Here is a 19,962-nt window from a genome sequence, read left to right as displayed (position 1 = left end):
TAATTGTTCTATCATTTCACTGGCGTGTTTAACTCTCGGTATTACTATTCATCTCTGAATAGTGACACTTGATTTATCGGAGCTGCAAGACCAAAATCACATAAAAGGACACAGCCAGAGGTTTGGTTGCGCCCGGCGTGTTGGTCCATAGGAAAGTGACGGGCGACCGACCAGACCGAGTCCGCTAAGTCATTACGTTCACCCACGTGTGCTCTGGTGTTGAAACATTTTGTGCAAACGCCACTTCCTGTCTCCTGATAACCCAAAGTGTGGCTCCTAGGCTGCTGCCCAAAATAAGCACGCTGCCATTTTGATCAACATCAGCTCCTTTTTATTCAGGAAGCATACACTAGTTCTTTTTTATACATTTTTTTTTTTTTACATTCCAGAAATAAGCGAAAATAGCAGTTTTAAATATGTTACAAAGTTGGCTTTCGGGGCTTAATAAGCTGTGTGAGAGAGGGATCGGCCGACTGACCTTTTCGTCCAAGCACCAGTGTGTCTGCGGTCTTTCACCCGGTCTTGCCACGGCCACGGCCACCCGGGCTGTGCCACACGCCCGGGCGGCAGGACGGCTATAACGCGGAGTTGCTGCGAGGCCCGCTGCGAAGCCCCAAGGACAAACAGCTCCAGCTTCCTTCCTTCGGGTTGGGTCAAAGTTTGTGAAACTTCTCAACGGCTCTCTCAAGTAGTGCTCTCTCCGCGTGAAGACTAGGATTTGTTAAAACTCATATACCACAAGGTAACAGTAAATCACTTCCAATATTCCGGAAACCACATGGTAGAAGTTATAAATAAATGAACACTAAAATTACTTTAGGAAAGTTTTACATCATTTAGTCGGGAACGACATTTACACGTACAGCACAATTTACCGTTAAACATTCTTGAACTGGCTTCACACAAAGATGAAAATAGTAATACAAAACGACCCGGCGTCTTCAGGAAGTCTGAAGTTCAGACTGGAGTTTGACCGTCATTGCGGTCAATGTCACTACTGTTGCAGGCTGCTGTGCTATGCCCTTTGAAATGGGAATTCCCTTCTCGGGGTGAAATTCCACTGCGATACGTGATCTTGCTTTGTACAAACTACTAAAATCGGAGGGACACAGCAATATGAAAGACACAAACAGTAACTGCACAATATCATCTGCGGGACCCAAGCTAATACGGGCGGACATAATTCTTCAGGTTCCGATAGCTAATAGAGCACTATAGGAAATGAACAAGGTGAAACATCTTAAGAATGAATGTACTCTGCAACCAGGACATGTGGCATTTCTTTAATTCACAAATCTGCCTCCTTGGGCGTTTACAAAATAAATTAGTTAAGAGCTCAATTGGCTTGAGGCATCACGAGCTCGTAATGCCCCACTTGGCCTTCCTGTTTGAGCTGATCTAGTAGGTCTTCCTTCCGTCTTTTTCTTCCTACCACCAGGTACCTATCGTGGCCGACCCCATGCGACTTACTCTTAAGGCCGTACTTCTGGGCAATCTGGTGTATCTGCTTCCGCTCGTCGTTAGTCAGCTCCGTGGAGAAAGTCAAATCCGTGTGGCTCTCGGAGCGGGCATAGTTGCGGATGATCTGCTCAATATCTCTCTTGGCGATTTTGTTCACCCTCTCCACGTCAAGACCGAGCCCTTCTCGCTTATGCTGCTCTTTGACAGAGATGGGCTCCCGAATGCCCTCGCCAGATTTACCTAAACCACCGCCCGTCCAGCCCATCTTTCTCAGCAGCTGGTTTCCTATGTTGTCTTCTTTGATCTGTTGTTTGTAAGCCTCCTCCGCTGAGCGGCCCTGGATTTCGTTTCTGGAAATCACATCTTCGACAGCCCCCTTCTTCAAATTGTTGATGACGGTCGGCTGGGTCTTCTTAAGGGTTTTCACAGCTTCCCCGGCGGCTTCGTATTTGACCGTTTTCTTCACCCCGACGGCTTCTGCGATCACTTCACTCTCGAGGATCACCTTGCATTTCCACCGGAGGCCGGTCATTCTTTCGTACACGTACTCGACCGTCATGCGGTTGAACTGGGCCGTGTCGTTCAGGGTGCACACTGGATTTGAAGAATTCTCGTAAACTACCAGATCCTTTATATCTTTCTTCTTTCCAGATCCCCTGGGTGAAGAGCCTGTCTGGCACTGTGAACTTTTGACCGAGGGGTAGGTGGGCTGTGTTTTCTGGAGGATTTTCAAGGCCTCATCAGCAGCCGCGTGTTTACTTGTTTTTTTGGTTCCGTAACCTTCAGCTAAGCAGTGGTCTTGCAGAAACACACGGCAACGCCACGTGCGGTTTGGCATCATCTCATACTTGTACTCGACTGACATCTTGTTGTACGAGGCGGAATTGTTGAGGATGCCGATTGCATCGTTTGCGTTTTCGGTAAGGACAAAATTGGTCCAGTGTTTGGCGGAAGCGTTAAAAATCGGCTGCCCGGAGGCATCTTTAGCGAGCACCACCAGCTCCTCCGGCGGCTTCAGGGCCGGAGGAAAGTCGTGGGTGGGCATGCCGACCTGACACACCACAAGGTCCTCCCCAACCGTGTGCTTGAACTTCCGCCGGACGACTCGAACTTCAATACGCTTCTGTAGGAGTTTCACAGCTAGCTCAGTAGCTCGATCCCTGGACCCATTCTTGCTGCCGGCGTAACCCGTGGTTAAGTAGATATTTTGGCATCTGACTTCACACGCATAACCGTCTGTTAGAAGTTTTTTATTTTTGGGGATGTCAGCAGGAGGGATCTCTTTTAAAGGAGCGTATATGTACTCAGGATTCGTCTTACATGCCTGAATGCACCGAGTTAACATATAGGTGTAATTGATTTTATCAGAGCCAGAAGTCATCTCCGGGTTCGAAAGGTTCTTCCAGATAGTCGCTGTCAATTTTTCAATAAAGTACTGCTTCTCGGCTACCACTGACTCAGGAAATGTCTGTGACGGGGAAGGCTCAGGGCCCGACTGAGGGTTTGCCGGCTGTGACGTGCTGCTTGGGGCGGGGTTCCCGCTGTCAAAATACATGTTGGCTGTTACAGGCTGCTCTTTTGTGAAAATAAATCCTGATGAATCACAATACTGAGAATTCCCGTCCTGCACACTGAAAGAGTCTTGAGTATAATCTTGGTAGATGTCTCTTGGCATGCCGGCAAAATGTGTTTGTTCATTTACCTCTTTTGTTTGAGGGCCATAGGGATCTTCCTGTCTCTCATCCTTTGAACTACTAGCTACAAAATGCACAGGCTCAAAACGAGGTCTCGCATGCAATTTGGAACCGGCTTGCTTTTTAGGAGGATTTTGACCTATAGAACGAGTGAAATTTACAATTCATTAAAAAGGGAGTATTTCAAAAGAAGCAAACAGCAAGACAGTACCAACTGTGTCATTTGCACATTGCACTGTTGGTACAAGACACTTCCCATCACAAAAACTTCAGGGTATTTAGGGGAAGGGACTCAAATATCAACGTAGGATTCTGGCAGAAGAAGGGATGCTGCCTGTCCCACGTGTAAGGGAAGAAAGTTGACAGAAAATATGCCACCGAATAAGGTATGCAGGTTCACCACCACATGTGACTGGTAGGTGCTTCTGTATCTAACAAGGTAAAGCACAGGTGAAGCGTACTGGCTAACAGGTTGTTCCAGGATAATCTCACCCCACCTGTGCTGAAGAGCGCCCTTCATAAAAAACTGCGAACAGAAGAGACGGCTCTAGCGCAAAAGAGGTGACGGCCGAGGCGTGTACACAGCCTCTCTCTTTGGCAGCAGACGTAACTCTGTCACAGTTCTTTATGTGGTTGTGGCTAAAAATCAAATAAAAAATAATAATCAAAAGATCCCAAAGGTTTTCAGCTTCAAAATCTTAGTTCTGACCCATTCTGCACAAAAGGGTAGTTTGGTCTATTTTATTTCTAGAACCAGCAGCAGCTGGAGACCCGTGATTTATGGGCGACAGCGAATTGAACGCTGTGGAAGGACTCTCTGTTGAGGCTAGACCAGACACTGGAGCTTCCTTCCGACACCACTGCTCAGTAGAAAGCTGGTCTGTCTTGGACCCCTCCAAGAGCATTTAGTTACTTAGATGTTCAAATGATCAGAGTATAAGGTTGTTCTGCTTAGAGGGAGGTTCCATGGCATGGACTTTACAGATAGCGTTATCGTTTGAATCAGTATTCTTAGTTTTCAGTTCCTTTCAGCATCCTCAACACAAAACTGTACATAACTAAGTTAAAACTCTTTCACATTTGTGTAAGATCCAATGTTCCCAATGTTACTGAAGACCATATACCACACTCATACCATTTTTTTAAAAAGTCATGTTGTTTCTTCAAACCCCACCTTCCAGAAACAAGTATACTCACCGTCACATGCCGAGAGGTGACGTTTTTGACCTTTGGAAGGTTTGGACAGCATCAGATCATATGAAGGCATCTCCCCAATATCAATACCTTCAGCCATTTGGAGAATTTTTTCCATCAGGCGTGGGCTGTACCTATTTAAATTAATAGAATCTACAGTTAAAACAGGTACGAATGCAGTTTTTAAAAAGCTTCTACATGAGCTCATCTTGTAATTGCTCCCACAGGACTATGTCAACAGATTATCTTAGCTCTAAAACTGAAGAATGTGTCCTATAATATTTACCTATCAAAATTTACCTATCTTACTATCATTAGAAGACATAGGAACATAAAAGCAAGACATTTAAAGGAAGATCTTTTAATCTGAATTAGAAGCATCCATATCAACTCATGGCTTCTCTCTATCATATATGTATATCCTGTGTAAATAACTGCATCTGTGTGTTTACAGAGGTACTCAGGTACTAAGGGTGGCTGGGATGTTGACATCCAGACTGCGGTCTTTACCATTTCCCATAAAAAAGAGAATCAGGGTCCTTACAGAAATGGCTGATTCCAAATCTGGGGGAGGAAATGTACAAGATGAACCTGGGAGATATTCCTGTGCCTGGAAACAAGGAAGCTGTGAAAGGCCTCAGGAGTTGTGTCAAATGGACTCAAAAGCCAATGTGAACACATTCCTACCGGCAAAGTGAGCCAACCAGAGTAGCAGTGAGAATAACGACCTGCAGTGGATTCAGATACAACAAATACACTAACAATCTGTTAGTTTACAATGATACTTACAAACTCATTACTGGTCACCTTTGGAAGACGGCAGGGAATCAAGTCATTACTCCCCAAACAGGTAATATTAAAGGAAGAAAGCAAGCATTTATCTGGCATTTTTCTGTACAAATTGTACATCAGAATAACTAAGAGTCAATGAGAAAAATCTCTTTTATGGAAGCATTCCAGCTAGTTAACTGGAGGAACAATAGACTACTGCCATTCTGCAACCCATCATAAAATAATCATCATCGATGGCTGCTAGGCCTATGAGGTGAAAAGCTGATGGGGAAGAACCCAGAAAGAGACCCCCAGAAACATGTTCAAGTCGCAAAAGCGACTCAGTAGAGGCGGCCATGCTTTTCAGTAAATGGTGCTGGAGTAAGTGGGCAGCGAACCCCAACCTCACTTCTCATCCCGAAATTCACTGAAAATGTGTCACGGACCTAAATGTAAAATGTAAAACTAATTATTTAAAAAAAAAATAGAGCGCCTGGGTGGCTCAGTGGGTTAAGCCGCTGCCTTTGGCTCATGTCATGATCTCAGGGTCCTGGGATCGAGCCCCACATCGGGCTCTCTGCTCTGCGGGGAGCCTGCATCCCCCCTCTCTCTGCCTGCCTCTCTGCCTACTTTGACCTCTGTCAAATAAATAAATAAAATCTTAAAAAATAGGAGAAAATCTTCAGAATCTAGGGCTAGGCCAACAGTTCTCATACTTGACACCAAAAGCAAGATCCATAAAAGGAAAAACTGATAAAACGGACTTCATCAAAATTAAAAACTTTTGCTCTCAAAGTCCCTGTGAGAGGACAAGACAAGCTACAGACTGGGAGAGATATTTACAAATCAAACACCTGACCCGCCCCCCCCAAACCCCACAAAAACTAGTATCCAGTATAATAATCTCTCAAAATGCAACTATATGTGTGTGTGTGTGTGTGTGTGTATGAACAAAAAGACATGAACAGAACATTTAACCAAAGACGACAAATATATTGCAAATAAGCACATGACAAGATGGTCAACATCATTAACCAGAGAGAGATGTAATTTAAAACCACAATGAGGTATCACTATGCACCCTCAGAATGGCTAAAGTAAAAAAGAGCGACAACATCAAATGCTGACAAGGCCCACAGAGGAACTGGACCATTCATCAACTGCTGGAGGGAATGCAGAATCATACGACCACTCAGGAAAACAACTTGGAAGCGTCTTATAAAATTAAACATGCAATTACCACATGACCTAGCAATGACCCCTTTTTGGGGGCCATTTATCTCAGAGAAGTCAAAACTTACATTCACACAAAAACCTGTACATGAATGCTCACAGCAGTTTTATTTATAACTGCCAAAAACTGCAATCCACTCAGAAGTCCGTCAACAGGCAGATGGTCAAACTGGTACACACACGCCTCAGAACACTACTCAGCAATACGAAGGAGTAAACTACTGATACACACAATATCATGGTGATTGGGAAGGAAACGGATGTGATTTGTGTGTTTTTAAAGATTTTATTTATCTGTCAGAGAGAGAGAGAGCACATGCACACAGCAGGGAGCGTGGCAGCAGAGGGAGAAGCGGGATCCCTGTTGAGGAAGGACCCTGATGCAGAGTTTGATCGCAGGACCCTGGGATCACGACCTGAGCCAGAGGCAGATGCTTAACTGACTGGGCCACCCAGGCGCCCCGGATGTGGTTATAAAAGCGTGATGTGAGGGATCCTTGTAGTACTGGAACTATTCAATATCTTGACTGTGGCAGTGGATACACAAATCTCCACATGCAATATTGTTTCAACCAAACACACATGCATGCGTGCATACACACACACACACGAGTACTAGTAAAACTGGGAGACTACATAAAATCAGTGGATTGTTAACTATATCACTGTCATAGTTTTGATATTACACAATAATTCTACAAAACATTATCATTGGGGGAACTGGGTAAAGAATGCAGGGCTTCTCTTTGTATTATGTCCTACAACTGCATGTGAATCTATAATTACCTCAATAAAAATTTTGATTAAAAAAAGTTGATGGGGGGCGCCCAGGTGGCTCAGAGGGTTAAGCCTCTGCCTTCGGCTCAGTTCATGGTCTCAGGGTCCTGGGATCGAGCTCTGCATTGGGCTCTCTGCTCAGTGGGGACCCTGTTTCTCCCTCTCTGCCTACTTCTGATCTGTCTGTGTCAAATCAATAAATAAAATCTTTTATTTTTTATTTTAATTTAATTTATTTGACAGACAGAGTTCACAGGTAGGCAGAGAGGGGAAGGGAAGCAGGCTTCCTGCTGAGCAGAGAGCCCGATGCGGGGCTCGATCCCAGGACCCTGGGATCACGACCAAGTGAAAGGCAGAGGCTTTAACCCACTGAGCCACCCAGGCGCCCCAATAAATAAAATCTTTTAAAGAAATAAAATAAAAATTAAAAATTTGATGGGAACTTTATAATCTTAATATCACTAAAAAATGAGACAAGCAGACATGTGTCCCTTATATGATATGACAGGAAATATAACGCACTGTGTATAAAGTATTGTCCTTCAAATAACTGAACCTGAACCTAAGCAAGTCCTTCACTCCCAGAAATATATTAAACATCACCGTAAGAACATAGCCAGTGAAGGAAACAATCCAGTTTCTTCGTCAAATCAACAGCATGAAAATAAACAGATAGGGGAATGCGGTTATAGATTAAAGGAGACAGATGAACCGAATACAATGCATGGACCTGGTATGGATCATGAATCAAACCAAAATACAAATAAGGGGCGCTGGCTGGCTCAGTCCATACAGCATGTGACTCTCGACCTTAGAGTTGTTGAGTTTGAGCCCCACGCTGGGTGTAAGAGATTACTTAAAAATAAAATTGAAAAAAATATACTTTGAGACAACGGGGAAAACTGAACATGGGTTTTAAGAAATTACTGTTAATTTTGTTGAGTGTAAATAATGGTATTAGGACTCTAGTTTTTAAAATATTTTATTTGACAGAGAGAGACACAGTGAGAGATGGAACACAGCAGGGGAAGTGGGAGAGGGAGAAGCAGGCTTCCCGCAGAGCAGGGAGCCCAATGAAGGGCTCCATCCCAGGACCCTGGGATCATGACCCGAGCCAAAGGGAGATGCTTAACGACTGAGCCACCCAGGCGCCCTATTTTTAAAGTAGGTTCCACACCCAGCATGAAGCCCAACATGGGGGTTGAACCTAGAACCCTGAGATCAAAACCTGAGCTCTGAGCTGAGATCACCCAGGCACCCCTATCAGGACTCTATTTGTAAAAATTCTTATCTGTGAGGCAGCTGGGTGGCTGTGTTGGTTAATCATCCGACTCCTGATTTTGGCTCAGGTCAAGGTCTCAGGGTTGTGAGACAGAGCCCGGTGATGGGCTCAATGCTCAGCGGGGCCTGCTTAAGATTCCCTCTCTGCCCTCCTCCCATTAAAAAAAAAAAATAAAAGTAAAAACTCTTGTCCAGGACAGATACATACTGAAGTATTCGCAGGGGAAATGATGTCAAGATTTTCTTTAATATACTCCAGACTATCACCCACAAGAAAAACTGGGGGCACAACCGAAGACCTGAGAAGGATGGCATGAAACGGTTGACACTGCTGAAGCTGAGTGAGGGGACATGGAGGTCCACCAAACTCTTTAACGTGTTTGATTTTTTCCACAATAAATAGCTTTAAGATATACAATATTTAAAAGGCTTCCTTATAAAGTAGATTGGCTGCTTGACAGAATATCCTGTAACTGCAGAGAAACAAACATAGAGGCTCAAGTGAAGTCCTTGTTTTTGTTTTTAAATATTTTATTTATTTATTTGACAGAGAGAGATCACAAGTAGACGGAGAGGCAGGCAGAGAGAGAGAGAGGAGGAAGCAGGCTCCCTGCTGAGCACAGAGCCCGAGGTGGGACTCGATCCCAGGACCCTGAGATCATGACCTGAGCCGAAGGCAGTGGCTTAACCCACTGAGTCACCCAGGCGCCCAAGTGAAGTCCTTGTTATCGTGGGGACCTACTCACCCTTCCTCCCTTGAGAGCCTTTCCTGGCCTATGATCAAAGAAGAGATGCCTGGTGGCATTTGGGAATAAAGTTCTGAATATGAGTAACTATCACGCCTTGACATGAATAGGTTCTGAACCTGAAGGAGGGTAACATCTTCCACTTTTGGCCCGACCGGTTCCACACCCAGCAGACATCTTTCCCTGCAAAGCTGAGAAGTCGGGACATGGTGGGCTTCACGGAGATCAGCACAAGTTAGCTTGGTTTTAACCCGCACTTCCCACTGATAATTGCTCCTACTGCTGCTGCTAACATCAGTATTTAAATGCCAAGAGTAATTTTGTTTTCATTTTTTCTTATATAGCCAAAAAAAAAAAAAAAGAAAAAATAAAGTATAGCCTAAAACACTGTGCTTTCTATGTATCACTTCCATTCAGACTTGGGAGTCCAAATTCCAAGGCACAGGATGAAAACAGAAGATTATGAAAATGAAAGTCTATAAATGTTGAACTGGTGATGCCACTTTTGCTACCTGAACTGTATGTACTACACTCAAGCCACTCACCGTGAGTTCCAGTTAACATTCTCCAGACTTCCACTCCAGCCTGATCGCAAATACAGTGTACAACTGTAAACACCACGTATGTCAGACATACAGCCCGCACAAATGATGCATTTGGGGCTCATTCCATTCACTTTTCTCTCAGGCTTCTTCCAGCAGTAGTAATGATTATATACCTACTTCCTGTTCCCTATTCATTACATCTGCCACAAAATTCAATGTCACCCATGGGCTATAAAAATAAACCTTTGCGTAGGCTGTGAACACAGTCTGCTTCTCAGTCCTTTATTAGGAAGTCATAATACTGAGGAAACCCAACCAGCTCCAACAATAATGGAAAAGACTATTTAGCATCTGACTCTTGACTATTCAGAGAACAATGCAAAAATTAATCTAGAGTCTTCAATAAGACCACTAGGTCTTATTTTATTTTATTCCCATTTCTAAAATTCTTCAGAGAATAGCTATCCAAGAACAAAGAAGTGGTTCCACAAATTTTAAATAAGCCAAGCCAGTTAAACTTTCATTACTGGCTTCCATTATGTATTTTTTCATAGTAGATTTACTTGTTTTTAAAAGATCTGCTTATTTACTTTACAGAAAGAGAGAGCGAGCACCAGTTTCCATTATGTATTTTTCATAGTAGATTTACTTATTTTTTTTAAGATTTTATTTATTTATTTGTCAGAGAGAGAGGGAGAGAGAGCGAGCACAGGCAGAGTCAGTGGGAGAAGCAGGCTCCCTGCCGAGCAAGGAGCCCGATGTGGGACTCGATCCCAGGACGCTGGGATCATGACCTGAGCCGAAGGCAGCTGCTTAACCAACTGAGCCACCCAGGCGTCCCGATTTACTTATTTTTAAAAGATCTGTTTATTTTAGAGAAAGAGAGGGAGCGCACCGGCTGGGAGAGGGAGAGAAAATCCCAGGCTGACTCCATTCTGAGTACAGAGGCTGAGGCAGGGCTGGATCTCAAGACCCTCAGATGAGGACGGGCTAAAATCAAGAGTCGTTCACTTAACTGACTGCGCCACCCAGGAGCCCATAAAGGCGTTACTTTGAAATCTGCTATAAGGGGTGCCTGGGTGGTGCAGTCAGTTAAGTGGTTAAGCATTCGACTCTTGATTTCAGCTGAGGCTCTGATCTCGGGGTCAGGAGATTGAGCCCTGCCTCAGCCTCTGTGCTCAGAATGGAGTCAGCCTGGGATTTTCTCTCTCTTCTCTCTCTCTCTTTGCCCCCACTCCTGCTCTCTCTTAAATAAACAAATAAATCTTTAAAAAAATGAAGGATCACCTTTCCTCCAGAAATTTTAGAGAACCCACCAAGAAAAGCACCTACAAACCCAACCCCTGATAACCTCATTAACATCTGGAGTTTACTTTCTTTCCTTTCTCTATGCTTTCCATATCGCCGCCTCCCCTCCATGTCTCCTACAGATAATCTATGTTGATCTGCACTCTGGTAGGGTGGGGGGTGTTCTTAGTTTATGAGATCATAGGGTTTTTTTTTTTCTATGTCATTACCGCATGAGTTTTAATGGCTATATAATATTTTACCTTATGGAGAGACCATGATGAAAAGTATCATTAAGGCAAATCTAATAGAGTAATTTTCAGATGCATGCATATTATATATTTAAAAGTCTGTTAATTTACCCATTTGATCATAAATGCTTAAAAAAACAAAACCAAGAAAGCCTCAGCAGGTCTTTAGGGTTTTCAAAGATAGCTTATTTTGTACCAAGCTTTTGGAAATCAGGATGCTATTCAACTGTCCCACCATGCCTGGCATACATAAAGATGAGTTATAATGGACAAAGACATGTGACTTCATGAATCTTACATTCTTGGAAAAAGACAGGTGCACACTTATGATCTACAATGCACCTGAAATTTAACAATATGTAGTAATGCTCCCCAAATTTTAAAAAATTCATTCAACTGTTCTTCTAGGTCCGAAGAACAGCTGAGGTTTGAAAACTAAACAAAGAGTCGAATTTCCGAGTATAAAATTATTTATTCAAAACTATTAATAAGACTCTTAACATCATAAGGGAATAATCCACAGTCAGATTATTGGTAAATCTTTTGAAAGCCCCCACTCCCATTTCTTTAGATGCAGGCCACCTATGTGCAAAGTTAGGTTCACAACACGAGCTCAACTGGCACCTGCCTTCCAAAAATCAGTCTCATAGCAACAAGGAAGAGAAAATAATCAAGGCAGCAAACCTGGTTTCATTGTAAGATACATTTTTCCTATAAATATCTCATCAAAAATCAATAGGCCAGGATTCTGCTTCTAATCCTATTGATGAAGAACCATTGAAAACCTGAGGATAGATACATTATCTACAGTTTTTAAGTAAAAATTGTATGGTTCCCAGACATTCCTAGGAAAAATTACGTTGAGTGCTATATAGATACAGTTGCTTAGAAGACTGCACCTTTTTTTTTGTTTGTTTCAGGGATAGAATGTAGTGATTCATCAGTTGCCTATAACACCCAGTGCTCATTCCATCAAGTGCCCTCCTTCACGCCCACCGTCCAGTTACCCCATCTCCCCACCTACCTGCATTAACCTTTCATTTGCCACAAGACATATCTTAGAAATTGCTTGCAGGATAAAAATCTTTTGACAGGTTGTTCACTTTTATGAAACAGACAAACAGTGAAGAGAAAGAATTTCAGCTATTTGAGCTTCCTGGTTGCCTAGACCATGAGGAGAAAAAATGATCAAAAAGCAGACTGGAAAAGCACTGCTTTATTTTATCCTATAAAGCAGTGGTTCTCATGGTGTAATCACCGGACCAGCATCACCTGATCATCAGCATCACCTGGGAACTTGTTAAAAATGCAGATTCAGGGGTCCTGCTTCAGACCTACTGAATCAGAAAGCCTGGGCTCGGGGCACCTGGGTGGCTCAGTGGTTAAGCCTCTGCCTTCGGCTCAGGTCATGGTCCTGGGATCGAGTCCCGCATCAGGCTCTCTGCTCAGCGGGGAGCCTGCTTCCCTTCCTCTCTCTCTGCCTGCCTCTCTGCCTACTTGTGATCTCTGTCTGTCAAATAGATAAATAAAATCTTTAAAAAAAAAAAAAAAAAGAAAGAAAGAAAGCCTGGGCTGGGGCCCCAGCAATCTGTGTTTCAACAAGCCCGAGAGCTGACTGTGATGCTCACATAAGTTTGAGAACCACTGCCGCAGCAGAATCAAGATAGTCAAGATTGTACCATGAAAATCACCGCTATCACCAAAAGAAATGAAATACAGCTTGCCTCCCTGAACGTGTGAGCGCCTCCTGTCTTGGTCTTATGATGAAGGAGTTTTCAAAGATACCCCTGACCTAGGAGTTATTTTGGCCCTAATAAAAGGGAACACAGAAAGCCCTTCATTTGGAGGGGGGGGGGAGTGCTACTGTTTACAACCTGTTCCCAAAGTCAAGGGATGAACCACAAAGCAACAGTTAAATTTAGAATACGCTGCTACACCATGTATTCTGCAGTTCCCTTGAGAGAACAATCTTCTGTCATAGAAGAACACACCAGAAAATGAGGTCTGCCAACATCAACCTTAAGAAGTACTGGAATGTAGATTTACCCTCCCCCCCCCCCCCCCCCCCCCCCGAGCTGACAGCTGGATGAAGCCTGACTAACACGGAACACTGCACGTGGTCCCTGGCTTCCAAGATTCTTTGTTGCCCCTTCCCTTTCTCCTGTATCTATGCTATCAGATACAATGTAAACATTCTTCAGTTAAGCTATTTGATAATGTTATGGCAATTCTTGTAGTGACAGAACTGACCTAACTAAAATGTGACATGGAATGTGTGTATGTCTGCGTACATATATATGTTCATTCATCTTGTTACACACCCACCCTACACACAGATGTGCTTGGGCGAGTGCACACACACACACAAAATGTCCCGGATGCTTAAGCTTTTAACACCAACTACCATTGGCCTGCTTTGTGCTGGTTAATGCCCTGGTTATATAAAGGGCTGTTGTTCTTGGAATGAAATCCTGAGATATAATAATGATGTGGCTTGTGTCAGTTACTTGCTTTCACTCCTGGTCCATCCTTCCCAAATACAGCAGCCGTGTCTCAGTGGAAAGAGCACTAGAAGACCTGAGTCCTAGTCCCAACTGTGGGACCTTGGAAAAGTCACTTAGCTTCTTGTCCTCCGTTGATTTAGCTGTAAAAATGAGATACCACCTAATTCCCAAGGTTGTTGTATTAAGAGAGATACATAAATAAAATGTTGTACATTATAAAGCTATATTCATCTGTTATCCCATACATATTTACTGAGTGGCCACCCTGCAGAAGACACTGTTCTAGGCACTGAGGATAAAGTGTGAACAAGAGAGCAAAAACCTCTTTCCCAAAAGAGCTTACGTTCTTGTGGGAAGGTAAGATTTATTATTAACACAAAGGACAGCTATTATCCCCCATGTAAATTTTTTTTCAGGATTCAGATTTCCTATGGCCTTCTGTGATATCAAGGAGATGTATGATTATAGAATAAAGGTACTTTTTCAACTGAAAAAACAATATTGTTAAGTGAAGGTCAATTAGATTTATCCAAATTAATAACTGAGGCTTCCCCAGTTATAACCAGTTCCTCCAGTAAAATAATCATTGTCTCTGGAGGCAGAAATTATACCAACCTAGAGAAAATAGGAAAAAATAAGTTTTGGTGATCAGAGGAAAACAGTATACACTAGATGCTGTGTTCAAGAAATAATGGTAGACGTGGACAATACTATTTTTCTGTATCTGTTATGGTCATTCCTAGAACTGAACTGACTGAATTTGATCTGATCATTTTCCAGAATTTCTCATCCTTCCTAATAAAAAATTAACTGTGAGGCAGGAGTGTCCAAAAAAAGAAGCGTCTAGTCTTTCAAAGGAATGATTAGTCTAGGACCGATTTGGGGGTGCAGAAGGACAGAGGTCCAAGTAGTCCGTTTAAAAAAAAAATGCGCTGGAATCATACTGCAGTATCCATTGAATTGCAAAGAGCTCTTAAAGAGGCCTGTTCAGAAGGCGCACCAGGTTCTAGGAAGGGGGGGGTACACACGCACGCACACACGCACACACCCCTAAAGGCTCACCCAGAGGCCAAATATTAATTCTCCTGATCACATTTATGGTAAAAGAAGAGCAATCCATTTTTAAAGTAAAATATATGCATCTCTTTGTTTGCGTCCAGACACATTATGCGCAAATCCACAAGCAAGGCGGACCCTGCGGCTGAGAGACCTCATACAAACCGCTTCCCCAGGAGAAGACAGTAAAACCCCGCCGGGGGGGGGGGGCTGGTGCTATTTTATTTAATGGGGATGGAGAGAGGGAGTGGTCAGGAGGAGACTAGCAGGGTTCCCTTCGTCCCCCACCCCCCCCACTCCGCTCGCAGACCCTCGAAGCCCCTACTATCGAGTATCTCTGCAGATACCGCATCCTTGCAAGGTCCTACGCAGGTCCGAGATTCTGCTCTTCGTCATTTCCCACGCCTTCCAAAACCACCGCCACAATGACCACCCCTTAACAATCCCCTTCCAGCTGCTGCTTCATCTCCATCCCTGGTCCTGGAGGAGCTGCTCCCGCGATCCCCGCACCCTTCCTCTGGCTCTTATGTCATCCTCCACCACCTAGCTCAGCCGATCCCCCAGACCAGTACTGAACCCTCTGGTGTCCTCCAGCACCTCCAGATCTCTAGCCTCTAAGCCTTCGTCCGTACCCTGCCCCCGTCTCTGTCCCGAATCCCAACCCCGAGACCCCTACCGGGTCCCTAAGCCGACCCTCACACTCTCCTCACCTGCAGCCCAGGAAAACGTGGTTGGTCCAGGCGGCGGAGAGCGCGAGGAGCTGGTCCAGGGCAGCCCCGGGATAGCTGTGCAGGTGGCGACAGATGAAGCTGCGCCGCAGAGCCCACTGCCAGTCACTTTCGTGGCTATAGCGCCACTGCTCCAGCACTGGCTCGGGCGGGGGCGGCGGGAGGGGCGGCAGCGGCGGCGGCGGGAGGGGGGGCAGCGGCGGCGGCGACAGGAAGTCGCCCCCCAGCAGCAGACGTCCGCCAGCCATCTTCTCCGCCCCCAAGCAGGGACCCCAGGGATGAAGCCGGCTACCCACCAGGAACGAACGGGGACGGGGGTCGGTGGGAGGAGTCGGGTGAGGAGGGGCGCGCCGAGGCGCGAAGACCAACTCGCAGGGGACTGGAGTGTGTGCGTTGCGGGGGGGTGACCGTCAAAAAGGAAAAGGCGAGCACGAGCACACGTCCCGATGCCGGGGCGCACACCGGCGGCACTCCTCCAACTCGTGGAGGCGCAGGAGGACGCCCGTCGCGGTCACACGCGCGCCGGGGAGGCCGGCCCGGCCCGTTGCTCCGCACCTCCAGCGACCCGCAGACCCACGCACTGCGCGGTGACCGGGGGACGGGGGAGACACCAGCACGCTCTGCTCCCCCTCCTCTGGGCTCTAGGCTACCTACCCGCGTGCCGCCCCGAGGTTGTGAGGCCAGCGCGCGTGCGCCGCGGCTGTTCCCTAACTTCGAAATCCCGTAGCTGAATCTCGCGCGAGGTCCATTTTTCCCTTCTGTGACGACGGGCCTTTGACGCACTACGGTGACAAGCGGAGGGCGGGGACTTTGGGAAGGGGATTTTGGAAGGTTCTCTAGAGTTCGGGAATATGATTCCCTCAAATCCCTGGAAGGCGCCCTCAGATGATTGTTGGCACAACGGCTCGCCTGGTGGCTTTTGCCTGGGTTTTTGAGCGGTGCGACAGTGGGACCGTGCCCTTTTTTTGGGGAGGGGGTAGGCGGGGACGGGGAGCGTAGGTTTGGATTTTACACTTTCTTTTTTTTTTAATGTCAGCTCTCCAAGGCGCCTTTTCTTCAGAGGCTAGCCTGAAAACCTCTGCATGGTGTGTTATTAACTTTGTATTTTATTGTGTAAACATAAGGAAAATGTAATACTTTATTGCAAAGAAAATTACCACAGCGCTACTTCTCAAGTTAGACACTTGTATCATCCATATGCCATTCCAACTGCTGACAAATGCAGACACCATCTTTACACAGTTCTGATCGCAACTAATCTGATCGCAAATAATTCTGTATGTCATGTATGAATTTAAAACGTACAAAATACAAAACGAGAGCAAAGAAGAGGGTTAAAAGCTGCACAGCAGCAAATGGCTAACTCACTCGGTCGTCAAACGTATCACTCCACCTGTGGATCTGCTCCGGGCAGTTTCTTCAGTCTCTGTCTGCCGCCAACCTGCGATATTCAAGTAATCAACAAATATCTCTCAGCGGGGATTTATACAGCACCTACTGTACGCTCGATATAGTAGAAATACAAAGGAAAAAGAAACAGGGTTTTCTCTGTTGTTTGTCCTAGAACTGATTACGATCTTGATGGGGAAAAATAGTCCTGCATAAAACTCCGGGTCCCAGGGGCAGCAGGACCACTGGATGAAGTGGTTTTGAACCATTGCCCTCCTTGCCTCTTTAGATGACATACTTTAAAAAGTATGATATATTTCTCATTATATGACCCATCTTCTGTGTAGGGGTATATTGGACTAAGAAGAGCAGAAGATAACTGTGGTTTTCGTCCGGTTTCATAATGATTTATTTCCAGTGTCTGTCTCATTAAACCAAGTGTGCTTTGTCTTTGACTCAATGGTAAGCATTTATGTTTATTGAAGTAATGGTCTGCAAACCATTGAATCAGAGAACTCGATGCTGGGAAGGAAGCTTAGAGATCATACTCAAGTCATCTTTGTATAAGTGAGGAAAAATAAGGCTAGAGAAGTGAACTGACTTGCTGAAGCTATAGAGACTATTACTGGCAAAACTTGAAATCAGATCTCTGTCACCTGACTCCTTACCGGGTGTTCCCCCAGTCATTGGCTATTGCATTGCCCTGGGTTGTTGTTCTTCCTCCTCCTCCTCCACCTCCTCCTCCTCTTCCCTCTCCCTCTCCCTCTCTTCCCTCCCGCCCCCCACTCCGCCCCCTGCCCCCGCCTGCTGCTGCTGCTGCTGCTGCTGCTGCTTCACAGTATGTATCAACTTGGGAGGTTTTTTTTAAAGTTTCACTTTTCCCACCCCCCAAGAATGTGCACTTCATAAGAACAAGGAACTCATTCATCTTGCTTTTAGCACCTACACCTGGCTCCTGTAGACACTCCAGAGATATTTGTTGAATTAAATGAATCATTGAGGGGAGGAAGGAAGGAAGGAAGGAAGGCTCTTCCCAATGTCCCAACCTTGTGAAATTCATTTTCTTAGAGCCTACATTTTAAGCCGATTTGTTATTTCACAGCTGAATTAATTTCAGCCTAGACTGCCAACTTTGATCAAAATCAGCATTGTAGTCAATACACATATGACTAGAAAAAGAGTTGAAAAAATAAAAAATACTTCCTGTCAGCTTGCATTAAAACATTTCCATCATATAGCAGCAAATAACTACAATCTGAGTTTTGAACTTGGATTACAAAATGAAGGACAGTGAAACTGATATTAGAGGCCATTTGCTCTGCGACAGCCATAACTGGATTTCATGTGCAATTCCTACTATGGAAAAAGCAGTTCCATCCTTTAGAAAACAGAACCAAAATTTGCACGATTCCCCACGAACTTCCTTCCTGGTAATCCTTCTGATCAAAAAATCCTTCAGCCACAAACCATAAGTGACTCTTAATCTCACAAAACAAATTGAGGGTTGCTGGGGGGAGGGGGGACGGAGAGGGGGGTGGGGTTATGGACATTGGGGAGGGTATGTGCTTTGGTGAGTGCTGTGAAGTGTGTAAACCTGGCGATTCACAGACCTGTACCCCTGGGGATAAAAATATATTATATGTTTATAAAAAATTAAAAAATATTTTTAAAAAATATTTTTTAAAAAATAAAAAAATAAAAAAGACACTGAAAAAAAAATCCTTCAGCCAACCTACGTTCAGCTCATTCCCTTCTCACAAGCCACAGATATTTTCTCAGTGAGCAGGAGCTGAGACCTCTAAGCAGAAATAAATTGTCTGAACAGTAGGTGAAGAGAGATGTAGGAGGGAGCAATGATAAAGGCAGCCATCACAATCCTAAAATGATCCAGAAACTTCTGTTGTCATTCATCCTCCTCTCCTCCATCATCTTTCTCTGCTCTAACACAGGCTTTTGCCACCATCTTTACACTGCACACCCAGACAGCTCTGAGCTTCCTTCCCTGCCCTTTCCTACGGAGGAGTCAGTGACTGTTCAAAGGAGGGAGACCTGGGGATCCTGGGTGGTTCAGTCAGTTAGGCCTCTGCCTTTGGCTCAGGTCATGATCCCAGGGTCCTGGATCAAGTCCCGACTCAGTCTCCCTGCTCAGCGGGGAACCTGCTTCTCCCTCTCCCTCTGCCTCCTCCTCCCTGCTCATGTTCTATCTCTGTCTCTCACTCTCTCTGTAAGATAAATAAATAAAAATCTTTAAAATACATACATACGTATATATATATACACACACACATAAGGGAGGGAGGCCCCGAGCCTGGCCCCAACCCCCATAAACTACCCCAGAAATTAACTCACCGAAAGTTCTTGACCAGAATAGTCTGCGCTGTAATATCTTCCTGAGGAATGTTTCCTGGAGGATTAAAAGCAAATCTAGGAGCTTCCACTGGCCAAATCTTGGTAATCTGAGCATTAAAATCATTATGGACAGCAATGACTACTGAAGAAATAGGGAGTCCTAAGTCCACAGGGCTACAAAGTAGCTAAAGAAGTAACATGGGAGAAGGGAAGGCCTTGGCTTACAATAGAATACTGTGTGCTGATTGGTAAACATGAAGGGAGTGCAGGAGTTGGAAAATCATCATTTTGTTGATTGGTTCAGGCAAGAATTATCAATAGATGCTAAATCTAGGAGGAAATTTTTGATGAGGAGTAGGATATCTGCATGGATTTATAGCTGCTTCCATACAGACTGTTTATTAGTAGCAAAGAAGGAGGGGGAAAAAAACCCCTGTAATTATATAACTGAGAAATTGGGCAACACCTTTTTAAAAAAGATTTTATTTATTTATTTGACAAACAGAGATCAAAGCAGGCAGAGAGGCAGGCAGAGAGAGGGGAGTAGGGAAGCAGGCTCCCTGCTGATCAGAGAGCCCGATGCAGGACTCCATCCCAGGATCCTGGGATCATGACCGGAGCTGAAGGCAGAGGCTTTAACCCACTGATCCATCCAGGCACCCCTGGGCAACACTTGACCCAAAATGAGAACAATCT

General features: G+C 44.8%; 1 protein-coding gene across 1 annotated transcript; it reads right to left on the bottom strand.

Annotated features, from left to right (window-relative positions):
* Nucleotides 1–308: 308 nt before the first annotated feature.
* Nucleotides 309–16,191, bottom strand: NKRF (NFKB repressing factor). Its single transcript, XM_044235080.1, has 3 exons — nt 15,511–16,191; nt 4,353–4,483; nt 309–3,294 (listed from the first exon to the last, which is right to left on the bottom strand). Exons 1-3 carry the CDS (start codon nt 15,774–15,776, stop codon nt 1,337–1,339), a joined length of 2,355 nt encoding a protein of 784 aa, XP_044091015.1. The 5' UTR covers nt 15,777–16,191; the 3' UTR covers nt 309–1,336.
* Between the last annotated feature and the right edge of the window lie 3,771 nt (nt 16,192–19,962).

This window comes from Neovison vison, chromosome X (assembly GCF_020171115.1).
Source record: "Neovison vison isolate M4711 chromosome X, ASM_NN_V1, whole genome shotgun sequence".
Classification (NCBI taxonomy): Eukaryota; Metazoa; Chordata; class Mammalia; order Carnivora; family Mustelidae; genus Neogale; species Neogale vison.
Note: the sequence above shows the minus strand (reverse complement) of the source record. Positions and strands in the feature narration are given on the sequence as shown.

Bases quoted from the DNA above. Each gene is read 5' to 3' on its own strand.
- NKRF (XM_044235080.1), bottom strand. From the start codon at position 15,776: ATGGCTGGCGGACGTCTGCTGCTGGGGGGCGACTTCCTGTCGCCGCCG. The intron at 4,484-15,510 runs GTGAGGAGAGTG...TAATTTAAATAG, and splicing joins CACGTTTTCCTGGGCTGCAG to GTACAGCCCACGCCTGATGG. The intron at 3,295-4,352 runs GTGAGTATACTT...CTCGTTCTATAG, and splicing joins TCACCTCTCGGCATGTGACG to GTCAAAATCCTCCTAAAAAG.